This window comes from Pelodiscus sinensis, chromosome 2 (assembly GCF_049634645.1).
Source record: "Pelodiscus sinensis isolate JC-2024 chromosome 2, ASM4963464v1, whole genome shotgun sequence".
NCBI classification, from domain to species: Eukaryota; Metazoa; Chordata; order Testudines; family Trionychidae; genus Pelodiscus; species Pelodiscus sinensis.
The window spans coordinates 199,762,694-199,787,834 of NC_134712.1; the positions used below are offsets into that span (position 1 = coordinate 199,762,694).

At 44.7% G+C, this 25,141-nt stretch overlaps 1 protein-coding gene across 2 annotated transcripts in view; it reads left to right on the forward strand.

The window, feature by feature from the left end:
* The window catches only part of RAPGEF5 (Rap guanine nucleotide exchange factor 5), a 216,196-nt gene that overhangs the window by 65,091 nt on the left and 125,964 nt on the right, over positions 1-25,141 (forward strand). For both annotated transcript variants that reach the window (XM_075922221.1, XM_075922220.1), the window contains exon 8: positions 20,104-20,177. In XM_075922221.1, coding sequence (XP_075778336.1) covers positions 20,104-20,177 — 74 coding nt within the window. The remainder of the gene's footprint in view (positions 1-20,103; positions 20,178-25,141) is intronic.

The following is a 25,141-nucleotide window of genomic DNA, read 5'->3' on the forward strand; positions in this document are numbered from 1 at the left end:
TCCAATGCAATTTCGAACCCAAATTTTAACATCATTTTCCATGTGTTTCCACTCTCCTACCTCCCGTAAGAATATAAGAAAGGCCATACTGGGTCAGACCAAAGATCCATCTAGCCCAGTATCCTGTCTGCCGACCATGGCCAATGCCAGATGCCCCAGATGGAGGGATCACATCAGGTAATCCTCACGTGATCCCTCTTTGTCACTCATTTCCAGACAAACAGAGGCCAGGGACTCCATTCCTACTCATCCTGGCTAATAGCCATTGATGGGATCTATGCCTGAGGGTATCTTATACTCAGTCCTTTTTTTGTGATGGTACTGCCCGTCACCTCCAGACGCAGTACCGGCACCTCCAGTCAGAGCTTCCTGGAATGAACGGAGCATACCGGCACCTCTGTATGCAAATATCCGACAGTTGGCTGGGCCGCATGTCTTAAAGGGGGCCATGTTTTGTTATTTTTTTCTTAACAACTTTTTCCCTGGAGTACCGACACTTTTTTTTTTTAAAACAAAAAAAGCACTGCTTATACCAATTTTCTACAACCATTTGAGAGCAAGGGAAAGGCTCCTAAACCTCCCCGATTCTATGGCTGAGATGATAGATACCTAGAAACAATTTCTTTACTAGTCTCTCTTAGCACCGTTGCCCAGTGAGGAGGAAACAAGGACTCTAATCCTTCTTCCTAACCCCGGGATTCTGTAGCCAGGCATATGCACACCTGATAGATTGATCACTTTTCAATACTTTTCAAGGTTTATGATAATTTTTCTATACTTCCTTCATTACCCAGTAAGTGCTCCTGGTATCTTCTCCCTTTCACAATTCCCCACCAAAATGTTGTGCTTAGAAAACTGCACTGGATCTTTTTCACGGGGATAAGGCAAAACATCACATTTATTGGTAATACAATTATTAGTCAACACAGTATCATATGCATATGATATATTGCACACTCGCACTCACACACATACAAGCACATTCTGTCTTGTTACTAACTAGTTGCTCCCCCTAACTTCACTGGCCAGGTGAGTTAGATAGGGAAAGGGAAGAACTAGGCTTCTGTGGATCAGTTCGATGTTGAGAAGACTTAATTATTCTTAGGGACTATAACGTTATACAAAGACTCAATACAAAGTTTCTATATAAAAAGTATATATGGAAAGACTTTGTACTAAGTTATAACATATGAAAAGGCTTAATATAGAGCTACACTGGTAGTTCCCATAATGTGGTGTTTTCCAAAAATTAAAGGTGGCACAGGAGAGAGAGACTGAAGAGTTTGAAATAATTATTATTTGTCACAAGAACATAATGGTATCGTGTAAATCATCTGTGAACTATTATTTTAGTATTTACTTGTTAAACACAGACTATTAGCATTGTATAGGACACAAAAATCATCAGTTTCATACAGATTTTCATCTATCAATTTTCAAAACGAGGTAAAAGCATATTGGCTAAAATAGATGACCTAAAAATCATGGACTGTGGAAAACTTGAGTGTGGAAAACTTGAGTGTATGTGCTTAGCCCCTGAAACATTTTAAATTTCTTTTGAATTTATAGCTCTTGAAAGCTATGGCACCTTGACAGCTGAAGATAGATGTAGTACCTGCAGTGTGAAATTAACCTAATTCATTTTGGCTTTTTTATGTAGCTGAAAGTCTGTGAGGACTGAAACTAATTATTCCGCTTTATAGAACAAAATTGCAGCAGCATACAGTGGGGTGGGTAAGGTGTACATATTGCCCTGTGGAGAAATTGGAAAAAGTTTGAACACATGAGAAAACGTTAACTTGTGACCTTGATATTCTAAAACTTCACTGCCTTTTGTTTTTAAGGAGTTTTTCAGTGGATTTATTCAGTGGATTAATTTTTTTCTTAAGCCAGGACCTTATTTCACTCCACTTTTCAATTATTTTGGGTGTTCAGTTCTTAAATATCAGGGTCAAATTTAGAAGAGTGTTAGGAATGAGATAGGATTCTCATACAAATGTTCAGAGTAACATTCAACACCATTCCTGGAGAAATAATCTTTCAAAACAATGGTATAGGAGTGGGCCCCTTCCCCCTTAGGTACTGTTATCTTAAGCTCCCCTTCACCCATCTAGTGTTGCACTCTGACAGTTCTTGCTGAATAATAAACTAAAAGAATAGCAACATCTGTAGATCTTTTAAAAAACGTCACTGCATTGTAGCAAGTAAAAGATACAATTAAAACCACAACCAGCAATATTGTACTTTAAACGGTTGCATTTCCTGAAGTAAAGGGCAGCCATATTGACTTGTCTGAAATGGCCTTTTCAAATCACCACAGTTTGTTGTATAGTTGAGGGAGCATGTACAAGATTGACCCAAGCATCTTCATGATTTTGAAAAGGTCACGCACTGCAGCAGACCTCCCTCTGGTTCACAAAGTTTGGACGTGGCTCCCTTTAGTACCAAGGAATGCAGTTCTCTGTATTATTCAGGAAAGCTCACATGAAGTGGTCTTTCCTCTCAGGGTCTTCATAGGTTGCATCTCCATTATTCCAACCCTTGGCTGTGCTGTGAGCTCAAAGATCCACTAGGTAACATTAAATACACATGATAAATGTATTATACCTGAAACAACAAAGCTGCTCCTTTTTTTCTTCTATTTTACAATATGTAAAATATACACAATTTCTGTATATTAAAAATGTCATAGGAGAGCTCTAGTGAGTTTGGAGCAACCTTTTACACCATGGAAGAACTTTGTCCTGTTTTGTTTGATTTTATAAGGAATTTATGCATAAGAAATGAATAATACAACACAATTATCTGGATGACACGTGTTTTGTATATAGGGTCACAGATGTGGACAAAAGTGAGCTGCATCTCAGACTTCAAGGCTTCATGTTCCCCTCCCCTCCCCCCCCCCCCCCCCCCCCCGAAGTATTTTGTGTTAGGTATTTGTTTTATGGTCGTTTTTTTTTTTTTTTTTTTTTTTTTTTTTTTTTTAAAGCTTCAGAATTGGCCACAGCTGGAGATGGGGCATAGGATTGAAGTGTAACTGAGCATTCTTTCTCTAAGGTGTTTAATTGGCTGTTCTTGATCACATGCTCAGATTCAAACTGATCACTATATGTGGGGTTGGAAAGGAATTTGCCAGTTGAACCCAGTGAAGTGATCTTTTCATTTTCCTCTGCAATATGAGGTGTGGCTCACTTGCCAGGTTCATCTGGATCAGTTTCCTGCCATTGTATAGTCTTCAGATGTGGGTGCTCCTCAGTTCCTCATATTCTTTTCGTATGGCATATAATAGTTTAGTGTCCCGAGGCTTGTAATTTAGTTGTTTAGGTTAATGTGTGGGTGCTAGCTGCCCTTGGTGGCCTGTGATGGTTTGACTGTGAACTAAAAGATAGTCAATATCGAAAAAGAGGGTCTTGCATGTACTTTTAGTTGGCATTTGTCAATAGAATATTGAGAGGGGGACTCACATAGACTTCTCCAAATACAGTAAAACTCCATCAGTCCGGCATCCAATGCTCCGGGACTTATGATGGTCCGGGACCATCAGGAACCTGGAAGTGCTGGGGCAGCTGGACAGGCTTCCCCCATTCAGCTGCTGCTGAAACTGACCAGCAGCTGAATCGGGTAAGCCGGGAGCAGAGCAGCTGGGGTGCTGCTGGGTTGGTCTCGTAGCGCTGCCCCTCGGGGCTGCGGGACCAATCCGGCAGCACCCCAGCTGCTCTTGGGGACGCCTGGGGCAGAGCAGCTGGAGTGCTGCCGGGTTGGTCCCGCAGCGCCAAAGGGCGGCGCTGCAGGACCAACCCGGCAGCACTCCAGCTGCTCTGCCCCAAACGTCCCCGATTCAGCGGCTGATTCCAGGAAGCCCCAGGCAGAGCTGCTCTGCCTGGGGCTTCCTGGAATCAGCCGCTGATCTGTTTCAGCAGTGGCTGACTTGGGGACCCCTGGGGCAGAGCAGCTTGGGGTGCTGCCGGGTTGGTCCTGCAGCGCCGAGGGGCGGTGCTACGGGACCAATCCGGCATCACCCCAGCTGCTTTGCCCCAGGCCTCGGGATTCAGCTGCTGCTGAAACTGACCAGCAGTGTCAGTTTCACCAGCAGGCTGAATCCGGACACCTGGGGCAGAGCAGCTGGGGTCCTGCTGGGTTGGTCTCACAGCGCTGTCCTTTGGCACTGCGGGACCAACCCGGCACCACTCCAGCTGCTCTGCCCCAGGCGTCCCCAAGAGCAGTTGGGGTGCTGCCGGGTTGGTCCCACAGCCCTGAGGGGCAGCGCTACGGGACCAACCGGGCAGTACCCCAGGTGCTCTGTCCCAGGCGTCCCCAAGAGCAGCTGCAGTACTGCTGGGTTGGTGCCGTAGCGCCACCTCTCGGCGCTGCGAGACCAACCCGGCAGCACCCCAGCTGCTCTATTGCAGGCATCCCCGATTCAGCCGCTGCTGGTCAGTTTCAGCAGCAGCTCAATCAGTGGGCGGTGTGCAGTCCCAGCCTTCCCCATCACCAGCCTAAAAGCGCAATATGTCATCGTATGACACTCTGAACCACTATGAGCATCATATGGTTTACACCCAGCCTTCGTCAGCTCAAGAACGGGCCCAGCCTCCCCAACACTGTCTGAAGCATGGGGGGGAGGAGAAGAGTGGGCAGTGCACGGCCCCTGCCTTCTCCTGCCAGAGCACTGGGGAGAGGGACAGAGGGTGGCTGTCAGTCCCAGCCTATGGAGAGCTGGTGACATACCCCCAGCTTTAGCAGGGCTCAATCGCAGGCAGCCTTGGGGGGAGATGCATTGAAGGGGGTGAGGTCTGGAAAGGCATTCTCTGCCCCGCCTCTTACACCTGCCACCCGTGTAGACTCTTATATTTGTGCAAATCTTCTACTTGTGCATAAAGGAGCAATTTACACTCACTTTGCTGTGCAGTAAATAATTACACAAGGTGCAAGGCAATGGAGAATCAGACTTACAAATTCCAAGCATATCAGTAATTAGTCTCTATTACAAAGTAAGCAAAATGCAAAGCTTGTTTAGCAGAGGTATGTTTCTCAAATGAAGTCCTTGTAGAGCACAATCATATTCTGTGGAATTTGGGTAGTCAAATGGAACAAAACGTAAGTAATTCACCTCAGAAGTCAGCTGAGACTGGTCAGTCAGAAGGTATTGGTAAACAAAACTTAGATACACAATACATGTAATAATCATAATGAAGACATTTCTTCAATATGAATTCTAGAACATAATTTGGTATATGTGATATTACCATCCTGTTGAAATAACAATGATCATCTGATACCAATGTTTCTATGCTTAACAATTATTTGAACTGAGATATTGTCTCTGTTGAGGTCATTCAGTTCCAGTGGAGGGGAACTGAACACTAATGAACCTTTCTCTCCCTAATGTGGTGTCAGACCAAGTCTATATTTTTTAAATTGTCAGTGTGCTGTTTTACTGACATTGGTTTTGCTCTTTAGATTTCAGAGTCCTATCATAGTTATTATCTGCTGCTGCTTGATAAAACTCTGCAGAATGAGAGGAATATTATTGCTTTTTGGAGCAGTGGACGGGAAAGAGATCCTGTTTCCCATTTGAGATATGAGAAATGGTTTTGAGGAGTATGACCCTTGGGGACTATTTTCTTTGTGGAAACTAGACCACTATAATGAGTACCTTCTGTGCAAATTTAATATTAGTTCTACACCAAAGGTCAAACAAAAGTTAATGACCATTTGCACACAGGAGATATGAAATCAAGGCTACATTTCACAGTCTTGTCATCTTAAAACAAACAAAAGACTGGAGTAATTTATATTTAAATTGATTTAAATTACAAACTATAAATATCAAGAGCACCTTCAAACGCTGTTTAGGAAAAAAAGAAACATCTTTGTTATCAGTGTAGTTGTTCAATCTACAGTTTACAAACACATCTATCCTGTCTGATGCCTGCTGAGCATTCCTAGATACAAAGTTATCAAATGATGCTTTAAGCAGGATTCTTTCTTTCTTTTAATATTTTTTATGTATCTCTTTGGTTTTTTTAATTAGCTGATTTACTCAGTTGATTGCACAGCTGTCTGGGCAGCACTCTCCCAAGGGCCTGCCAACTGTTTCAGAGATATGTCTGGTACTTGGTGGAAGGAAATTGACTATGGTAATTTGCATATGCACATGCATAAATAGCAGAGAAGAGTGAAAAGGCTTAAAGGCAATTTCACTATTGTTACTTAAAAGAATCATGTTAACCATGAGTTTTCCAAGCTGCATATTTAAAAGATCAGAGGGTTACTGTGAATGAAGTGGTCAAATTCTGTTTTCAAGAGATTTTTTTTCCCCCTTGGAATTGTCAATATCTTGTATTATAGCTTCTTGTGTTTTCATGGCATTCAGACATATCTATAAGTATGACTGGGAGGATGGATGGATGGGGGGATGTATGACTGGGAGGATGGATGGATGGGGGAAGGGCAGTTTGGACTGGTTGAAATTAGTCCCAAACTCTGAGAGCTGCAAAGAGTTGACTGTACCTTTGCTCCTTGTCCCCCTCCCCCCATTTTTCTCTCACTCATCTCTAGTCTGGAATTAAGTATGGTTCGCCCAGACTGAAAGATCTGGATGTTAGTTCCCACAATAATGTCAATATGGACTGCTCATTATCCCTCTCTGGCATATTAATATTCATCCACAGTCATTATAATATAGTCAGATTATTCACAGTTGCTATAGCAACCAAGCCACCCTAGAGCTCATTTGTCCCTCCGCATATGCGTGGGGTAAATAGAGGGGCTGTGAAGCATACCCAAAGATTAACAAGCAATATCAAAATCCCAGGCATTCAAAATCATGAGTCAGACCTCAAAAAAATCATGAAACTATCTTAAAAAAACATGAGATTTCTTAAATAAATACATAAATTTGGGTCCTGATTTCTATGCATCTAGAGCAGAGAGGGGGAACCTTTTTTTCAATCGGTGGCCATTGATCCACAATAAAAATCAGTTGGGCCACACACACAAGCCACAAGATTGTGGGTGTGGCAAAAGGAGAGAGGAAAGTACAGTGCTGTGTCTTGGGAGGAGGAGAGGGTGGAGAAAGAGAGGACAGTCTCTAGTTTTTCCTCAGACTTGAGTCTTAAGATGCAGAGTCAGTCTCAAATACACATCGAGAGAGAGCTCAATTCTACCCACCACTCCAGCATGGCTTGCTACTTGCAGAGGTCAGAAAATAGAGAGGACCTTTCCCAGTTTCTGTCTGCTCTCCCTCTTACCACACAGACTGCACTAGCTCACTTGCCTTCCCCTCCAAACCAGACCTTTCCTTTCCCTCCAAGCTACTCCCCACCTTAGCCTGCCTTCCCATAACAGTCCCCTTTCCCCAATTCTGCCCCAACCTCCTGAGCCATCTCCACATTCTCCTCAATGCAGCTCTGTACCTCAGCCCCAAACCAGGCTTCACTCCCAGCCACCTACTCTCTCCTCACAAAGCCCATTTCTTGCCCCCGACTCCTCTTTCCCTACTACTGCCCCTCTCTCTGCCTTCCCATTTTTTCCTCCCATCGCTGAAGTCTGCAGCAGATCAAGCACAGGGCTCATGTATGGTCCTGGGGCTTCCCCTGTCTCTCCTCACCTGTCAGTCATAGCTTGATGGACCTGTTCTTCTAGAACTTCTGATTGTCCATGTCCATGACCACTGCTAGGACTTGGTGCTGCCTTCACTAGGACTGCCCCTGCCTCTGGGGCTGGGCAGAAAGAAGGGATGTGCTAATGAAGTGTTGGGCTGGCTGGTCAGGGCAGCAGCGGCAAGACAAGAAGTCCAGATGTGCCCAGCATAGGCGGGGCCAGTGCCAAGGAGGAGGCACAGCCATCCCTGCTGCTTTTCCTGTGCCCTGGCGGCAAATAACACAAAGCCCCATACCCTCGTTACCAACTAGGGTAGGGAACCTACAGGCTGCGGGTCAAATGAAATTAAACAATGGGCCGGATCCAGCCCATTGGCCTTATGTTCCCCATACCTGCTCTAGAATGCACTTAGGTTACATTTTCAAGCTTTTCTCTGACAGTAGCCTCCCCAGGAATTGAAATTAGGGGTGTGTGTGTGTTCAGATTTACAGGGTGTGTGTGTCAGGGCTGATGAAGGATGAGACTGTGAGGGTGAAGGTGGGCTGTATGGCACCATAGTTCATAATACTGGGGGGCGGGGGGAGAGGGTTTGGGGAAATTCGGGGGGGGGGGGGGGAGGAAAATCCCTGCTCTGCAAATATAAGGGCTAGAAATTTTGTCTTTTTAAAATGAGAGAAGAGATAATCCCATCTTTGCTTGTCTTCAGGTGCTGGGGATTTAAGAAAAATGTTGATTATCATGAGATACATAGTATGGTGCTGGCAGCTATGTGTAAATATTTAAATAATGAGCCATCAAAGTTCACACCCTACTAAACGAAGTGCAGGAAGTTCACACCTCTCCTGCTGTTATTGTTCCAGGCTGGCTGGCTGCAGAATCAGTATGACGATAGTGCATTGGTTTGTGTTGTGAAAGTTATCTCTGCAACCCAGAAGGGAACTGGTTGCAATTAAAAGTTTCTTTTTAAAATACAAAACAAAGAAAGCTGGGTTGCTGTAAATACAACAGAATCTCTGGGAAGAGCTGAATGCCATGGGTTCCATGCATTGCCTCCACATATGCAGATTTCCACGGATCTGGCCACTCTGGACATGGATGAGTATACACAATAAAGGGCTGCCACTTAAGTTAAACTGAATACTAAAAATGAAAGGTTATATATTTTCATTCTGTGGCTATGTCTCTTTTTGGCTGCTGGTGCAGACTGTGTCTTGGGAGGAGAGTGGGGCCAGGGTGTATCTTTGTCCCAAAAGAGACATAGGTTCCCCATTCATAGGTTTCGCACCAATCTTTTTGTATGTTTTAGTCCATAGATCTTGTGCTGTCCCATAGCCCCAGGACATCGTATGACCATAAGCCATCCCCTAATGGCAGATGGGACATTGATCTTCTTTTCTTGATGAAGCTTTTGTCTCTCTCTCTTTCTTGGGGGGGTTCTTTTGCAGGGCTCACTTGCATTGTTCTTCAGCCATCATGGTGGTACTGGCAGCTGGTCTCTAACAGGTTGACTTCAGGAACTGATTCCTTTACATACACACCCACTTCACACTTTTACATAGACACATGCCTAATTTTAAACAGAGTTAAGGCAGTACAAAGTTTAAAATGGGGTTTCAAGTTACAATATATAAAAAGGTTTTAAAAAAAGTTATAACAGATTCTTGAAAGGTAATTTTAACAGGTTACTAACACGTTAATCCAAATCCCATTCATAAAAATTGGGCTGCAGTTACATATATAATGTCACATTGTTAGATATAATCTATTAAAAGGGCAATTTCTTATTGTGAGTCCCTACAAACACTTCAAAGGGGCTTGAGGACTGGAGTGCATCTATTATTAATCTGCATGGCAAGAGAAGGCTTAGTGAAGATCAGAAGAAAGTGCTTGGTGGCTGACAGGCTAATGGTGTCGGGAGCTGACACCCAGTTTTGCATAAGCAAATCTCTTTCAAGCTGGAAGTTGTGGTGGGAAGTAACTCACTGTCCTGGGTACCATCACAATTAGTACCCAGCAGCTCTTGTTGACCATGTTTAGAAGGACAGAAGATACTAAGTCATGCTTCAGGTCCACATTTTTTAAATTGTCCTCAGAAATTGTGGCTGCTAGTTTTTTGTGTTCAGCCATCAATGAACCCACATTTGTGCATGCCCACGGTCATTGGAATGCATAGATCAGGTAGTTTGATATGACTGTGCACTTGCAAAAGAAGATCTGGAAGAATCGGGTTGATGTCAACTGAAAATGTGATCCTTAGCTGCCAGTCATATACAGATGAAATTCTTGTAATGGCCCAATGTATTAAATTAAACTTTTCATTAAAGTGAGACAGCAGGAGCAACAGAAATTAGGGAGCACTGACAGTGCTGTTGGCACACAGAATGCCTTATCCAGCCTGAGGGAGTGTCTTAATTGGAATAGAGAGACAGACATTGTTGGGGAAAAAGTTGTGGTGGTCTTAGCTTTGCAAATCTTATTGGCTAGAATGTTGCTTTTGAAAAATTAAGGAGACAAGATGGGTGGAATAATCTCTCTTATTGGAACAACTTCCATTGGTGACAGAAGCAACAGAAGTTGGTCTAGTAAAAATATATTTAACACTGCATGCAATGTTTTGAAAAATTAAGGGCAGTTAAATGTTACTTCAAATAGATCTAAATTGCCAATGTTTGTATGTCTGTGGGGAGAAAAGGGAATGTGGGGAAAGGTTGAAGCTTCCTAAAAGTGTGTGTGTGTGGGGGGGGAGGGGGGCGGGCGGTGGCGGCGAAACAACTGATTCCCAAACTGTGGCCCCACCTAGGGTTGGTAGGTGCCCGGTTTTGAACTGGACTGTCCAGTATTTGAGCTTTCTGTTCGGGAAACAAATTGAGAAAATATGAATGTCCGGTATTTTCTAAAGATGTAATGCAGATTGTGATGTAATGTCAAGTGTGTCCAGTATTTTTGTTGAAACCATCTGGCAACCTTAGTCCCACCCTCACCACTTCTCCCTGAATCCCTGCCCTCATTCTCCCCACCCTTGCACTGCCCCTTATCCCTACCCCCTTGCACCACCCCATCTCTTCCCAAGACCCTGCTCGCTCCTCTCCTCCCCTTCCTCCCCTTTCACTTGCTCTTACATTATGGGGCCATGGCCTCATGGCCCCTCCTCCCCTGTTCTGGGGTATCTGACTAAAATAAATTATTTTTGCTATGGGTCATGTTGAACCTACCATAAAGCAATTGAGTTTTGAATGGGGAAAAAAAGAGCAAATTATTACTTTTCCTAATGCCTTTGGCCAAAAATTGAGGAAGAAACAAACCAGAAAATCCTTGCTGGATTGATATTTTATATGGCAGGTTTCACAGAACTGATTTCGGTGGATGATTGGCAGATCCTTGGAAGACAGGGATTTAAAATGGAAGTGCTGACCCAAACTTAATTTTAGCCACATCATAGACTCATAGGGCTGGAAGATGATGCATAATGATATGACACATGAATGATACATAATTACCGTGCATCTTAAGTGTGTCTTCCATTAAAGTAGGTTATTTCACTCTAAAACAGCTAAAAAAAATTAAGTAAACCTTACTTAGCAAGAACGATAATTCCTTGTGTGTATAAATACCAGTGTTGCTCCTAGAAGAATTCTCTGTTTTGAGCATTAGAAAGGTCCCTGCTGTAGTTCACAGGGGAGCAAGGAAATTAAATCAAGCCTTGGCCTGGTGATCTTTAAATGACCATTACAGTTAACATTCTGAACTCCTTAAACTAATTTGCAAATAGCCATTTTTGAAATGAACATTAGCAAGCTAATGCTCCCTTAACACCTTCACTTTCTGTCATTCACAGTGACCTTGCTGTAGGTTTAAAGAACGTAAAAGCTTTAGGTAAAAAGGGATTGGTTACTGTACGTTTGTGGGTTTTTCTACCGCTAGGCTCAAACCTTTGATGCACAAATAATATCAGTCAAATATGTGCAGATTTAATAAAGAAGCGATGCCTTCATTCTTATTAGTATTTAATAAGAAAGTATTTTCTCTGGTCTGGACTAAGGATGTAAAAGATTAGTCGACTATTCGAGACGCAAAGTGGTGTTGCCACTTTGAAACCCCCACGTGGCTTTTCAAAGGGGCAGCCGTGGAGCCCGGGGTCAGCTGGGGACTCCCCAGCTCATCCTGGGCTCCCTGTGGCATTTCCCTGGAACCCGGGATCAGCTGGGGAGTCCCCAGCTGACCCCAGGCTCCATGGCTGCCCCTTTAAAATGGGCGGAGGCGGCAGTATCAAGGGGAAGCCACCACACAGCTGATCAGGTGTGCGGCAGCTTCCCCTTTGAAACTGCTGCCTCCACCCGTAAATGGGCAGAGGAGCCTGGGGTCATCTGGGGTCTCCCCAGCTGATGCCGGGTTCCGCACAGCACTTCCCTGAAACCCAGAGTCAGCTGAGAGTTCCAGCTGACACTGGGATCCCTGCGGCAGTGGAACCCGGGATCACAGGGGACTCCCCAGCTGATCCCGGGTTCCAGGGAAATGCCACGAGGAGCCTGGGGTCAGCTGGGGCATCCCCTGCTTACTCTGGGCTCCTAGCAACATGCAGTGTAGACTGGAGCCTGGGTTCAGTGGGGGACTGAGAGTCCCCCGCTGACCCTGGGCTCTGTTGCTTTGAAATGCACACAAGAGTCCCCAGGGGGGGCTCTTGTATTTCAAAGCAGGCACCCGTGTGCAACCCGGAGTCAGCGGGAGTTCATGCTGGCCCCGGGCTATACACAGAATTCCGCATTCCTCCTTTGAAATGTGCAAGAGCCCCTGCTGGAGGAATGCAAAAGTGCGTACCAACTAGTTGGCTAGTCAGTTAACCACATTTTAACATCCTTAGTCAGGACTACATATATCGTGAAGAGAGAAGCATAGTTTATACTGGCATAGAAGGAAGTGTTTGGCCTGGTTTCAGAATACGCAGATTTTTTTTACGTGCAAGTCGCATTTTAGGAACTGTCCCAGAATCAACATTTGTTTGGGAAATATTTCCCATCGTACCCTTACTCTCTGGTCACTTTTGCTGTGGCTGAATTCTCAGGGGCAATGTGTTTGTTTATTTTTACATAAAGTTAATAAACGTGGGAAATTATTGCCTTTTTTTTTCATTTTACAACTGAAATTCAGCTATATACACAAAAGCCCATTAGGGCATTAGACTATTCCAATATAAAGACATATATTTGCTTTATGTTTGAGTTGTTTATGAGATCTTACATCAGCTGAGAAATACTGTGTGTCTGTGTTTGTGTAATCTACATACCCAGTGGGTGTGGTTCACTGTCCCATGTATTAGCACTTAGATCATTTACAGAAAAAGAGAGAGAATGAGTTTGCTTTATTATGGTCTTAGGTGAAAGGCAGCTGGCTTTGAGCTGAAGCTGTAGACGAGGCTCATGCACTAAGCTCCAGAGGTTCCCAGTTCAGTTCTGCCACTACACGTACTCTTTTTTTTTTCCTGAGCGTGTGACAACCAGTTGGTGTACACAGAATTTTCTGAGTTATTCAGTGATATCTGTAAGAGACTGGTTTTGCTTTTTTAAATGTTTATAGATAAATTATGCAATAACTTCATGCACAAATTATGAAGCTGTAGTTAATGGCTGATAAACTCTCCAGTTGTACTTTGATTTTGAGGCCATTGTAAGTGTGATTCTTAGGGGGACATCCTTGGGGGGCAAATTGTGGCAGGTGTTTCATGGCTGTGCAAGGAGCAGGGAGAGAGTATACAAGGAGTATTTTTGTGAGGTAAAATTTCAGTAAAAGCAGTTTGGGTTATCCTTATCTCTTTTCTGAGGGCTGGGAAAACAGTGTGAACTCAACACACCCTCCCCATCACCACCACCACCACCACCAAAAAAAAAAAAACCTTTAGGGTAGCGGTTCTCAATCTTTTCCAGATGGGGACCCATTTTGACAAATCAGGAAGACTTGATGACCCAAGGCAATTCAAAAACGGGGGGGGGGGGGGGGGGGAGGAGGCACTTGGCGATCCTTTTGAAATGTAATGGCGACCCATATTTGGGTCCCAACCCATAGGTTGGGAAACCCTGCTTCAGGGGTTTCATTCTGCATATTTCCCATTTTAAACAATCATTGAATCCAATGGATTGGATTTAAACGTTGAGCTTTCTCAGCTTCTAATTAAAATTAATGGGTTTGAGGTGCTGCAGGGTACTTAAAGGCTTGTTTATGCAGACAAAGTTATTTCAAAGCCTGATACGGTGTGAATTTAAAACAGAACAGCTATTCCTGAATACCTCCATGTATGGGCTTTATTATTTCAGAAAAAGATTAAGGAGTTATTCTGGAATAAGTATTCTGGAATACATATTTCTGAGCCCACATCTATACTGGGGTACGTTTACACTACCACTCTAGTTCGAACTAGGGTGGTTAATGTTGTCAATCGAAGTTGCAAATGAAGCCCGAGATTTAAATATCCCGGGCTTCATTTTCATCTTGCCGGGCATCGACATTTTTAAATCCCTGGTAGTTCTGACTCCGTGCCCGCGGCTACACGCGGCACGGAGTAGGTAGTTCGAATTAGGCTTTCTAATTTGAACTACCATTACTCCTCGTGGAACTTCATTTGCAACTTCCCGGGCTTCATTTGCAACTTCGATTGACTACAATAACCACCCTAGTTCGAACTAGGTTGGTAGTGTAGACATACCCCTGTAGACTTCTTCCAGCATACGACAGGGGTCAGAGGCTTGAAAGAAGTATGATATGACTGGTGTAGCTTGTAGTGGAGCTGGAATAATTTTTAGGATGGGATACTGAGCTACACTCTGCTGCCTCACCCTGTCCACTCCCCTGACCATCACAGCTGGGGGGTGGCTGCATAGCCCTGGACACAGGGACAATGGTTTGGGCCTTGGGGTCCACAGTGGAGCCATTAGGATCTCAGGACAGACAGAGGCTGGTGGCTAAGATCCCTCCCCCTCTCCCAGAGGCAGCATGGCTGGGGACCAGGAGCCCTGGAATGGACAGCCAGGATCCTGATGTGAGGTTCAAAATCTGAAGAGTGCTGCAGCGTCCCCCGCACCCTTGCTTCCATGTGCTGATGTGTAGTTCTAGCTGGCAGAAGTCCCTAGTTTAGATGCAGTTGTATCAACAAAACCAGTATAGATTGCTTTGCTTTTGGGCAGTGCTCCCTGTAAACTGAGTGCTTGGTAGGTGCCCAGGAGAGATTTAAATGCTACCAGCTGGTTAGAGTGCCCATAGCCACCCAAAGCCAGCAGCATATGTTTCTATTGGTAGTGCACATCTCACATTCCTCAGTGCACATAAAATGTGTTCCTTACAGGGATGGAAAACATTAGCAGGAACATTGCTCATGGAGGGCGGGAGGGTAGATTGTGGTACAAAATGCAGTTTTGTGCATATAAACTGCATCCATGCTGTGTGCGCTTTGCAAGTACCAGACATATTTCTTGACTAGCAAATTAAATGTAAGGAGCAAATATCTAAACAACTCCCTGAGTGATGTACACGCTGACCATACACTGTCCTGATTTTAAACACTCTGTCCCAGTGTCCCCATCAACTAGGGAAGTGTCCCGCTGGGCATTTTACTACTTGGTGGGAACACCGGCTTGCAGAAAAGAAGTGACCGAGAAATGGCTGCATCCACTGCTATTTCCCCTACCGTGGCGCAGCAGCAACAGCCTCCTCTTCCCTTTGTGTAGGCGTCTCCATTAGAGTTTTGCCGGCAGGCAGCCAGTCTGGCTTCCAGTGGCATGTGGTTTGTGGCCACCCACTGCCCTACCACCGTGCCTTGCATGGCCCCTTCCCTCCCCCTGCAGGACTGTCTCTAGCACATGGGGCCCCCAGTCCGGCTGTGCAACTGCCGCCTGCTCCAGGCCGGTTGTTAGTGCAGCGGCCCCTGCTGCCAGGAGGGCCAGGTAGGTCCAAGGCAAAACCTGGCAGAGCTGCTCCCAGACTTTCACAGCTTCGAACTGCTGCCTAAGCCCCAGCAGGGGTGGGGCAGAGCATGATTCAGCTCGGCAGGTGCACTCTATGTGCTGCTGCTCTCTCTTTTCCCACCCTTGCATTGCGGGGGGGGGGGGGGAGGCTGAGTTCCCTCCCCCTTTTCCATTCTCTTGGGAGAATGGCAGTGTGCTGTCCAGAGGCTTTTGCCACTGCAAGGGGGTGTGAAACCAGTGAGCATCCCCCCTCATGCCCAAACCTCCACACGCCAATCCCTCTCACTCATTCTTCTCCGCCAAGACCCCTCCCACTCTAGCTTGCTCTGACACCTTCCCTTGCTCCTGAACTCTCCCTCCTGGCCAGAAACCCTACCCCCAACCTGCTTCTGCAACCCTACCACCCAACTAGAACCGCGCCCCCTTCTGCATCCCATCTCTCACCCAGATCCTGGGCCTCCATCCCTATCCCACACACTGGCAGCCCTGACCTGCACATTGAACCCCTCATTTTTGTCCCCATCGCAGAGCCTAAGCGGGCTCCATAAAATCCACTAACTCTGGAATCCCAGAAAAGTAAATCTGGCCCACAAGAAGCCCTGAACCTCAGTCCTCTCTTCCCCTTGCCCCATGGGGCTGGAGTGCCAGAGTGAGGTGTCTCAGTTGAGGCCACATCAGTGAGGGTTGGGGGACTTGGGAGTTTTTTTGCTTCTCCCTTGTGTGGTCCCTGAGCCCAACTGATTTTTCTGTGGGTCAGTGGCTTCCAACCCAAAAAAGGTTCCCTACCTTGGCCATAAATAAAGAAAACATTGAAACCTTTTGTGTTGGACATAAATTAATATTTTATTTTTTATTTAAAATAAAGTTCTATAAACAAACATGAGTGTTAACATGCTTAATCTGTTTAATAATTTAAATTAAACCGTTCTCCCCAGCTGCAGCACTAGCAAAATGCCTCTGCCATAGGCATACGCAGCACATTTCATTAGGGTGTGCATCCGAAGAACTTTTTTAAAATGTACTTTGACCCCCATTAACCACGCCCCTGACCCCCATTGGCCACACTTATAGAGGTAACACTCTCGGGGAGAGATAGAAACATGATCAGAAGTAAAAGGTGTCATGTGACCCCCCTCTAAGGACTTTTTCCACTATCCGCCTACCAATAGAAGTTAGTTTGGCTCCCACTACGCCGCCCCCCCCCCCCCTTATGCAACTATCCAGCAGTTGCATTAACTTAATGTGTGTGACATTAACTCAGGGGCGGAGAGGCTGGGGGAAGTGTTCTCTCTAAGAGTTTCCTCCCATGAGCAAAATGAATTTTGTGTTGTGCACCTGTACTGAGTTCACATGGCTTGTTTGGATGTGCCACTGCTATTAATAAATATCTTATAAACCGCTACCTTTTCCTTGTGCTTCCAAATCTCCCCTTGCTCCATCAGCTCCCCTCGTGCCTTCTGCCCCCCAATCCCTCACCCTCCTCTGCTCTCCTGACTCCTGCCCTTCTCACTGTCCTCAGCCTTCCTGAGACCTGCCCCCCTCCACCAGCCCTTCTCTTCCCTCTGTGCCCACTTCTCCAGTAGCCCCACTCTGATCATGTGAGCTACCCCTCCTCATCCCCTCTCCTAACACCTCCCTTTACACACCTGCCCTGCCTCTCCCCTCTGGTGCTGGTCCCTCCTCTGCAGGTCTCTGCCCTTCTGCTTCCCCCCCAGAATCCCCTGGAACTTGCAACTTCCCTTAGCCCTGCACCCTTCTGGTGCTCCCCCTTCCCTCACTGCCTCTTCCCCCTTTGCCCTCTTTTTCCCTGATGCCCATCCCCTCACCATCCTCTGCCCCCGTTCCCTTCATGCCCCTGTGCCCTCACACGTCTTGCTCCATCCCTGCCTTCCTCATGCCCACCCCTTCTTTCAAGCCTTCTCCCAGCACCTCCTCCTCCCCCTCAAATGCCCAATACCCTTCCCCTCTCCTCTCCCAGCATCACCCTGTCCCCACTCCCACTGACACCTCTCCTCCTGTCCTTTTCCTCATTGTCTCCACTTGGCCCCCTGGCATTTGTGTCTCCTCCACCTTGTTCCCTGGTGCTTTCCCCTTTAATCTCCTGACTTGCCCCCCTCCCCTCAGCACAGGCCTCTTCCTCTCCCACCCCTGCCTATTTCCCCCTCTCCCTTTCCCTTACCTTAGGCTAAGCCATCTTCTGCCTTCCAGCTTGCCGGGCTCGAGTCAGAGCCAGCCCAAGCTACAGGCCGACCGGGCCCTAGCTTGGGGTGCCTTACTTTAAGGGGCACCACGCGGTGCTTCCAGGCCGGGCGGGGCCAAGGACGAGGCCCCGTCAGTAGAAGGGGCGATGCAGCCAGGCTGGGCCAGGCGGGGGCACTCCCAGGCACAGAATGGGCACCGCACAGTGCTGCTGGGATGGGTGGGGCCGGGGCCAGGGCTGCGGCCCCAGGGTCAGAAGGGGCACCGCACATTGCTGCCAGGCTGGGGCCGAGGCTGGGGCTGGAATCCCGGCCCCAGGCGCAGAAGGCGCACCGTGCGTTGCTGCCGGGATGGGGCCGAGGCTGAGGATGGGGTCAGGGCTGGGGTTGGGGCTGTGGCCCCAGGGTCAGAAGGGTGCTGCTGGGCCAGGGCCGAGGCTGGGGCTGGAACCCAGGCGCAGAAGGGGCGCCACGCGGTGCTGCCGGGATGGGAGGGGCCGAGGACTGGGCCAGGACCCTGGGTGCAGAATGGGCGCCGTGTGGTGCTGCTGGGCCGTGTGTGGCTTGGGGCAAAAAAACAGCTCAGGGTGGCGTCTTTGGTTCAATCCCAGCTGCTTCCGCCACACACATGCACTTTCTGCCCCAAAGTGCCCATAGATGGCTGCGGGGAAAGTGATGGGCTGTGGTACCCCGTCTCAAATCCCCCCCCCCCTCCTCCAGCAGCTGCTAGCCAGGCCGAGACATTAGGGTGTGCCTGGGCATACCCGGCACACCCTGTGCGCACTCCTATGGCCTCTGCATAATTATGTAATTAATGGTGAGTTTGCATTAGCAAATGGTGGTCTGCGGAAAGGTTTACACTGAGTCAGGTGGTTAATGGACCAAAAATTTGAGAACACTGGAACAGAGCTACTCCCAGCCTCTAAGAATTAATGCAATGCAAGTTGGGTTAATGCAACTTGCATATAGTGTAGTTGCATGGAGGCATCCTGTGGGGCCCAAACCCATCCCTGTTGGTAGAGGATGGTGGGAAGAGTTCTTAGAGGGGGGGTCACAGGACACCCTTTACTTCCGGTCATGTCAATCTTGACTCCGAAGTACTACCTCCAGGGGTGGGACTTCCTGTGGTAGGAGGGCAGGGCCTTAGGGGTCAGGGGACATGGCAAAAGAGGCCAGGGCATGGCTAATAAAGTCCGGGGGCATTTTTGGTTCAGAAAATATGGTCACCATAGGGATGTTGCTAAATGGATCTAATCTGCAGTGTAGAAAGTGCTAGGTCAATGGAAAAATGCTTCCAAAGTCTAGTTGCTGCCTCTTGGGGAGATGGATTAACTACAGTGGGTCAGGAGAACCTCTCCTGTTGTGTTGAGTGTTTGATGCTCTACAGCAGCACAATTGCAGCTGTGCTGGGGAAGCTTTTTATCTGTAGGCATATCCTTGAGTTAAATAGTCATTAACAAAAACAGAGTTTTAGACAATCAGAATGAAAATCACTTCTCACATCTTTTATCAGCAAAGATTGTAGGGCATCTCATACATCATACTTCAGAGAGAGTATTAGCTAATTGCATTGAAATATAGCCAGTTTTATGTGTGTGTCCTGAACATGATACAATGATATGCTGCACAGAAATATATAGTACATTCTTCTAAATAGAAACACTGCTTATTCAGACAAACTGATAACACTGACCTAGACCTTTCCAGATTTAATACATTCAACTTAGTAAGTGTGTTTTTGCATAAATAAAAAATATTGGATTACAGCTTTTTTCTGGCACAATTTACTGCTGTTTAACAATGTTAGTTGAGCCAAAACCAGTGGAAAATAACCTTCAAAATGTTAATCTCTGCAATTATTATTTCTGGAGGCAGCTTTAATGAAAAGTGGTATTCTTTGGTACTCAAAATTTGAGAGAATTTTGTTTACACAGAACTTTCCAGAAAGTGAGTTGAAGGATATGTCTGGTTACTGCATTTTGTCAAAAATTACTATCACCAATTCAATGAAAGGAAAGACATTAACCTTTAAATGTTGTTCTTTATGAAATTCCAAGTCTTAAATTTAATTTCTGGATAAGATTCTTATTTCCTTAAAATCCACCATTTTGTCAAGAGCATATGTTTATTAATTATTATTTATTAATTTTAATAATTAGTACGTTTCCTCTATTTTACAGTCTGGAAAAAATAGGACACTGAATGATTTGTCCAAGATCTTTCTGAGTTAACGAGAAAGCTAGGATTACAATCTTGTTCTCTTAATTTTCCCGTTCCTTCTAACCTGGACTATGCTGCTTTCCATTATGTTTTAAACTTATCTGATTTCAATATTCTTTTTGGTTTACCAGTTCATCAAAATGAAGAAAACAGCAACCAGGAAACAAAAGAGCCAAAAGACTTCAAATATGCTACTGATGAACAGGTAAATTTATAAGCATAATCTATTTGACATTTTTTCAGACTCATAAATTGAAGATTCCTCTTTCATGGCCGTTTAGACAAAGGCTATCCATAAGTTCTAAGCAAGTAACCTATATGAAACTGAAACTGTGCTAGAGCTTATCTCCCATAGTCATTTACATTAGACTGATCACATTTGGAATAAAACTTGTGATCTTGAGGTTGTAAGAGAGTTCATTGGTAGTATCTTGACTGTCATAGAATACTAGAGCTGGAAGAGACCTCAAGAGATCAAGTCCAGTCCCCTGCACTCATGGCAGGACCCAGCACCATCTAGATCATCCCTGACAGATGTCTATCTAGCCTACTTTTAAATATCTTCAGTGATGGAGATTCGACAACTTCCCCAGGCCATTTATTCCAGTGTTTAATCCAGTGTTTTTCCTAATGTCCAACCTAAACTTCCCTTGCTGCAATTTAAGCCCATTGCTTCTTGTCCTATCCTCAGAGGCCATAGAGAACAATTTTTCACTCTCCTCCTTGTGACACCCTTTTAGATACTTGAAAACTGCTATCATGTCTCCTCTCAGTCTTTTCCTTTCCAAACTAGATGAGGTCAATTCTTTCAGTCTTCTCTCAGAGGTCATGTTTTCTAGACCTTTAATCATTTTTGTAGCTCTTCTCTGGACCTTCTTTAATTTCTCCACGTCTTTCTTGTAATGTGGTGCCCAGAACTGGACATAGTATTTCAATTGAGGACTAATCAGTGCAGAGTAGAGCAGAAGAATGACTTCTCGTGTCTTGCTCACAACTCTCCTGTTAATGGATCCCAGAATCATGTTTTTTTTTTTTTTTTTTTTTTGCAACAGTGTCACAATGTTGACTCATGTTTAGCTTGTGGTCCACTATGAGCCCTAGATCCCTTTCATCAGTACTCCTTCCTAGGTAGTCATTTCCCATTTTGTATGTATGAAATGGATTATTCCTTCCTAAGGTGGAGTACTTTGCATTTGTCCTACTTAAACTTCATCCTGTTTACCTCAGACCATTTCTCTAGTTTGTCCAGATCATTTTGGATTATGGCCCTATTCTCCAAAGCACTTGCCACTCCTTCCAGCTTGGTATCATCTGCAAACTTAATAATAGTACTTTCTATGCCATTATCTAAATAGTTGATAAAGATACTGAACAGAACCAGTCCCAAAACAGATCCCTGTGGAACCCCAGTTTTTATGACCTTCCAGCATGACTGTGAACCATTAATAAGTACTCTCTGTGAACAGTATCCAGCCAGTTATGCACCCACCCTATGGTAACACCTTCTAGGTTGTATTTCCCTAGTTTATTGATAAGAAGGTCATGCAAGTCCATGTCAAATGCATTACTAAAGTCTAGGTAAATCACATCCACTGCTTTTTTCCTTATCACAAGGCTTGTTATCCTATCAAAGAAAGCTATCCGTTTCTGACTTTTTATGTAAAAAAATACCCCCATCTCTCTCTTTATCTTCAGATGGAGTTGTTTTTGTATATGCATGTGGCATCCAGATGGAATTTTAATAAGCTTAAGTAGGTGTGGATTCTGAACACCTATCTTTGAGGTTTTAAACTCACATATACTCAAAATATTACATATAAGCACAGCAAAGTCAAATATATTTGTATCGGTCCTGATTATTTTTAATCTACATCAACTTGTTTTTCTGTCTCTTTCTCTCCTATTAAGGGGTTTTAGAAATTATAGGGATCTTCTAATATACCCAGATCATCTACTCTTCCTAAATATTGTTCAATTTCCTGAAATTACCATCTTGTGAGTCTTTAAAGTGCTACATAGTTTTTCCTTTTGTTTTAGGAAGATCAGACTAACGCAGCTACATCTCTATTACTATTCCCCACCCATATCTTGCCATTTTTTTAGATCTCCAGTTTCATCCTGATTGCCAAACTCCTATTGAAGGGCCAAAGAGCAAAGACAAATCTGCAGCACCACTTTTCAGAGCCTGGATCATTTGATTTGTCTTTGTGGGGCTTGTGCTGAACATAGCAATGCCTATATTCTCATTAGGTCTGGTGTCAAGGTTCTGAAACTTGGAAAGGAGGGAGGATCTCTGTGCTAAGGCACAGATCAAGTAGGAGAATTTAGACTGCAATTTTTAGCTCTATAGCCTGAGATCCATGAGCCCAAGCCAACTGGACATGCGCTCTGCAACTTGGTGCCATGGTTTTTTCATTGCAGTCTAGACATATCCAAGAAGACCTTTCTGCACTTGTTTATAATCTGAAATCCATGTATCTGGCTATTATAGAGGGCTTTTCAGAGTGCCCATCACAATAGTACATGAGCTCCAAACACTAAAAGTAGACCTGCTAAGCCAGTGGTTTTTATGCTTGAGATCACTTTTTGAATTTAAGTGCAATCCAAGATCTACCTGAAACCGAAATTCCCTTGCCTCGCCTCCTTTGTGCCCCTTCTTTGAGGCCCTGCCCCTGCTCACTCCATCACCCCTTCCTCCCTCTCACTAGGCTGGGGCAGAGGATTGGGGTGCAGGCTCTGGCCTTGGATTAAGGGATTTGGAGTGTGAGAGGGGCTCTGAACTGCAGGCAGTTGAGGTGTTGGAGGGAGTTCTAGGTGCAGGCTCTGGGGGAGAGGGGGCATTCAGATGCATGGGTGCTACGGGTGCCAGATGAGGTTTATGTCTGGGGTAGGGTTTTGGGATGTGCGCTCCAAGCTGGGCCCTGCTTACCTCAGGTGGCTCCTGGGTAAGGGTGCAGTGGGGCTAACCGAGGCTCACCCCTGCCCTGGCCCTGCACCACTCCCAAAAGCAGCCAGCAAACTCCCTCCACCCCAAACCCTGTTGTCCCCTCTCAAGATACAGGGTTGAAGAGGGGGCACCTTGACATCAGCGCCCTCCTGCCCCTCTCCTGCCCTGCACAGCAAGCAGGGGACTCCTGAGGGGACAGCTCCAAGGCAAAGGGCACAAGATGCACAGCAGTGGGGAGAGGGGCAGCTGAAGTGCTGATGCTTGATAGCCTCTTGGCCAAACCAGTCAGGGTCCTCTGTCGGAGGCGCCAAGATCTGCCAGTAGATCCCGATCTACTGGTTGGTGACCACTGGACTAAGCATTCTTTTTTTAAAGAAAATTTAAAATTCTTCAAAAACTTTTCAATGTCCCAATTTTCCACTGCAGCTTGTAATTCCATTACTATGCCTGTGTGTTACCCTGTTTTTATTCTTAGTTCAAATCTGCGTGAGGAGGTTGGGTGATTTGCAGCTAAAAAACACATTAGAGAGCAAGGGAAAAGACCTAGAGTGAAATTTTGGCACCAAAACTTCAGCTACGATGTGCATCTTAATGTGTATTTCTGTCTGATTCTGCTTGCTTATCAGAATTAATTTATTTGAATGTTCATTCAAGTTTTTAACAAAGATTTCAAAAACAAAAAAAGTCATTACACATGCTAAGAACTAATAAACAGGAAGCGAATAAGATTAGAGTGTGAGATTATAAAAACAGTAATAATATATTGGCAGTATATGCAGTTCACTTATCTTATGCATGAGTACAAACCTATTTCCAAGTTTGGCAGACGTAAAGCATGTTTACAATTACAGAAATAAATGATCTGTGGTAGTAATAGAGCTCGAGGATAATATCTGAAGAGCAGACATTACTACTACTGTAAATTAGGCCCTAGTCCTGCAAACACTTCTGTGTGTCTTTTAGCTGTAAGTACTTCAGTATTGCCTTTTAATGCAGTGGGATTACATATGTGAGTAATATACAAAACATAAGCAGAAATGTTTGCTGGAGTTGGGCATAGGCTCCTTAGGCTTCAGGTTGATAAACTTGAAAACTAAAAATGACATTGTTTGTATGAGCAAAATAAAGAGACACTGATTCTAATGCAAGATTCAGAAACAATGGTGGCAGGGGCGGAGGCTGATTTTGCTCCTGGGGTGGTGTACACCAGGAATAACTCCATTGAGGTCCTGCACTGATGTAAGGGTGACAAGGATCAAGCGTAGTGACTTTTAAAATTGAGTGTGATGAAAATAATGTCTTCCTATCAGCCTAGAAATCTCCTATTTCACTTTAATGTCACTTCTAGTTGATTAATTTCAGAAATATTGCCTGTCATTAGGGAATATTTTCCAGGGTACGTTTTGGAACAAACCTCGTGGAGCCACCATCTTTGCTTTTCAAACCCCAGTAGTGACTAATTGATTTTTCTTTTGTGTAAGGTGGAACAGTGGAGTCTCTTGTGCTATTTTGAAAATTAAATACACACCTTTAATTATAATAATTTTATGCCATGAATTAGCTATAAAGTTCTTAATTCTTTTGACATCCATTAAATTAAAGTCAGGAACAATTCACACCTACACAATTTGCACCCAAGTAAATTGTAGGTGCTAGTCTCAGTACTTGCACCTCTAGTTACCTGTTAGAGGAGCAGATATCAAGATATGCACTTGCAGGATTTTTTTGGGATACAAAATGCAGATGTAAATTGTACTTGCAGACAGAAAGGCTGGCCTCTAGCCTTTTTGCTTGACAACATTAAACTCATTGTTTGAAAATTAAATCTGTATTGCTAAGTAAAAATTACCAGTAATATTAAAATCTTATTCTGTCTTCATAAACAGCTTTCAGAAGCTATCATAATAACTTAATTAGTTGACCTGGAGGATACTTACATTAGTTAGCAGAAAAATTATTCCACGTACTATAGAAAGTCAGAATAATTGAAGAAATCAGAATAGCAAGTGGAGTTTTATATCTTCTGTTTTAATTAATATAAAGGGCTGATTTTTTTTCATAATAGTTGGCATTAATTACTGCAGTCAAATTAAGGTTGAATTTTAAAATATTGTCTAGTTCCAATATTGATTATGCCTGTATTTCCGTAGGATTTTTTTATGTTGTATTTCTTTTTTGCTGAAACCACAGTAAAGCATATTTTATTGTATTCTCCTTGCTAC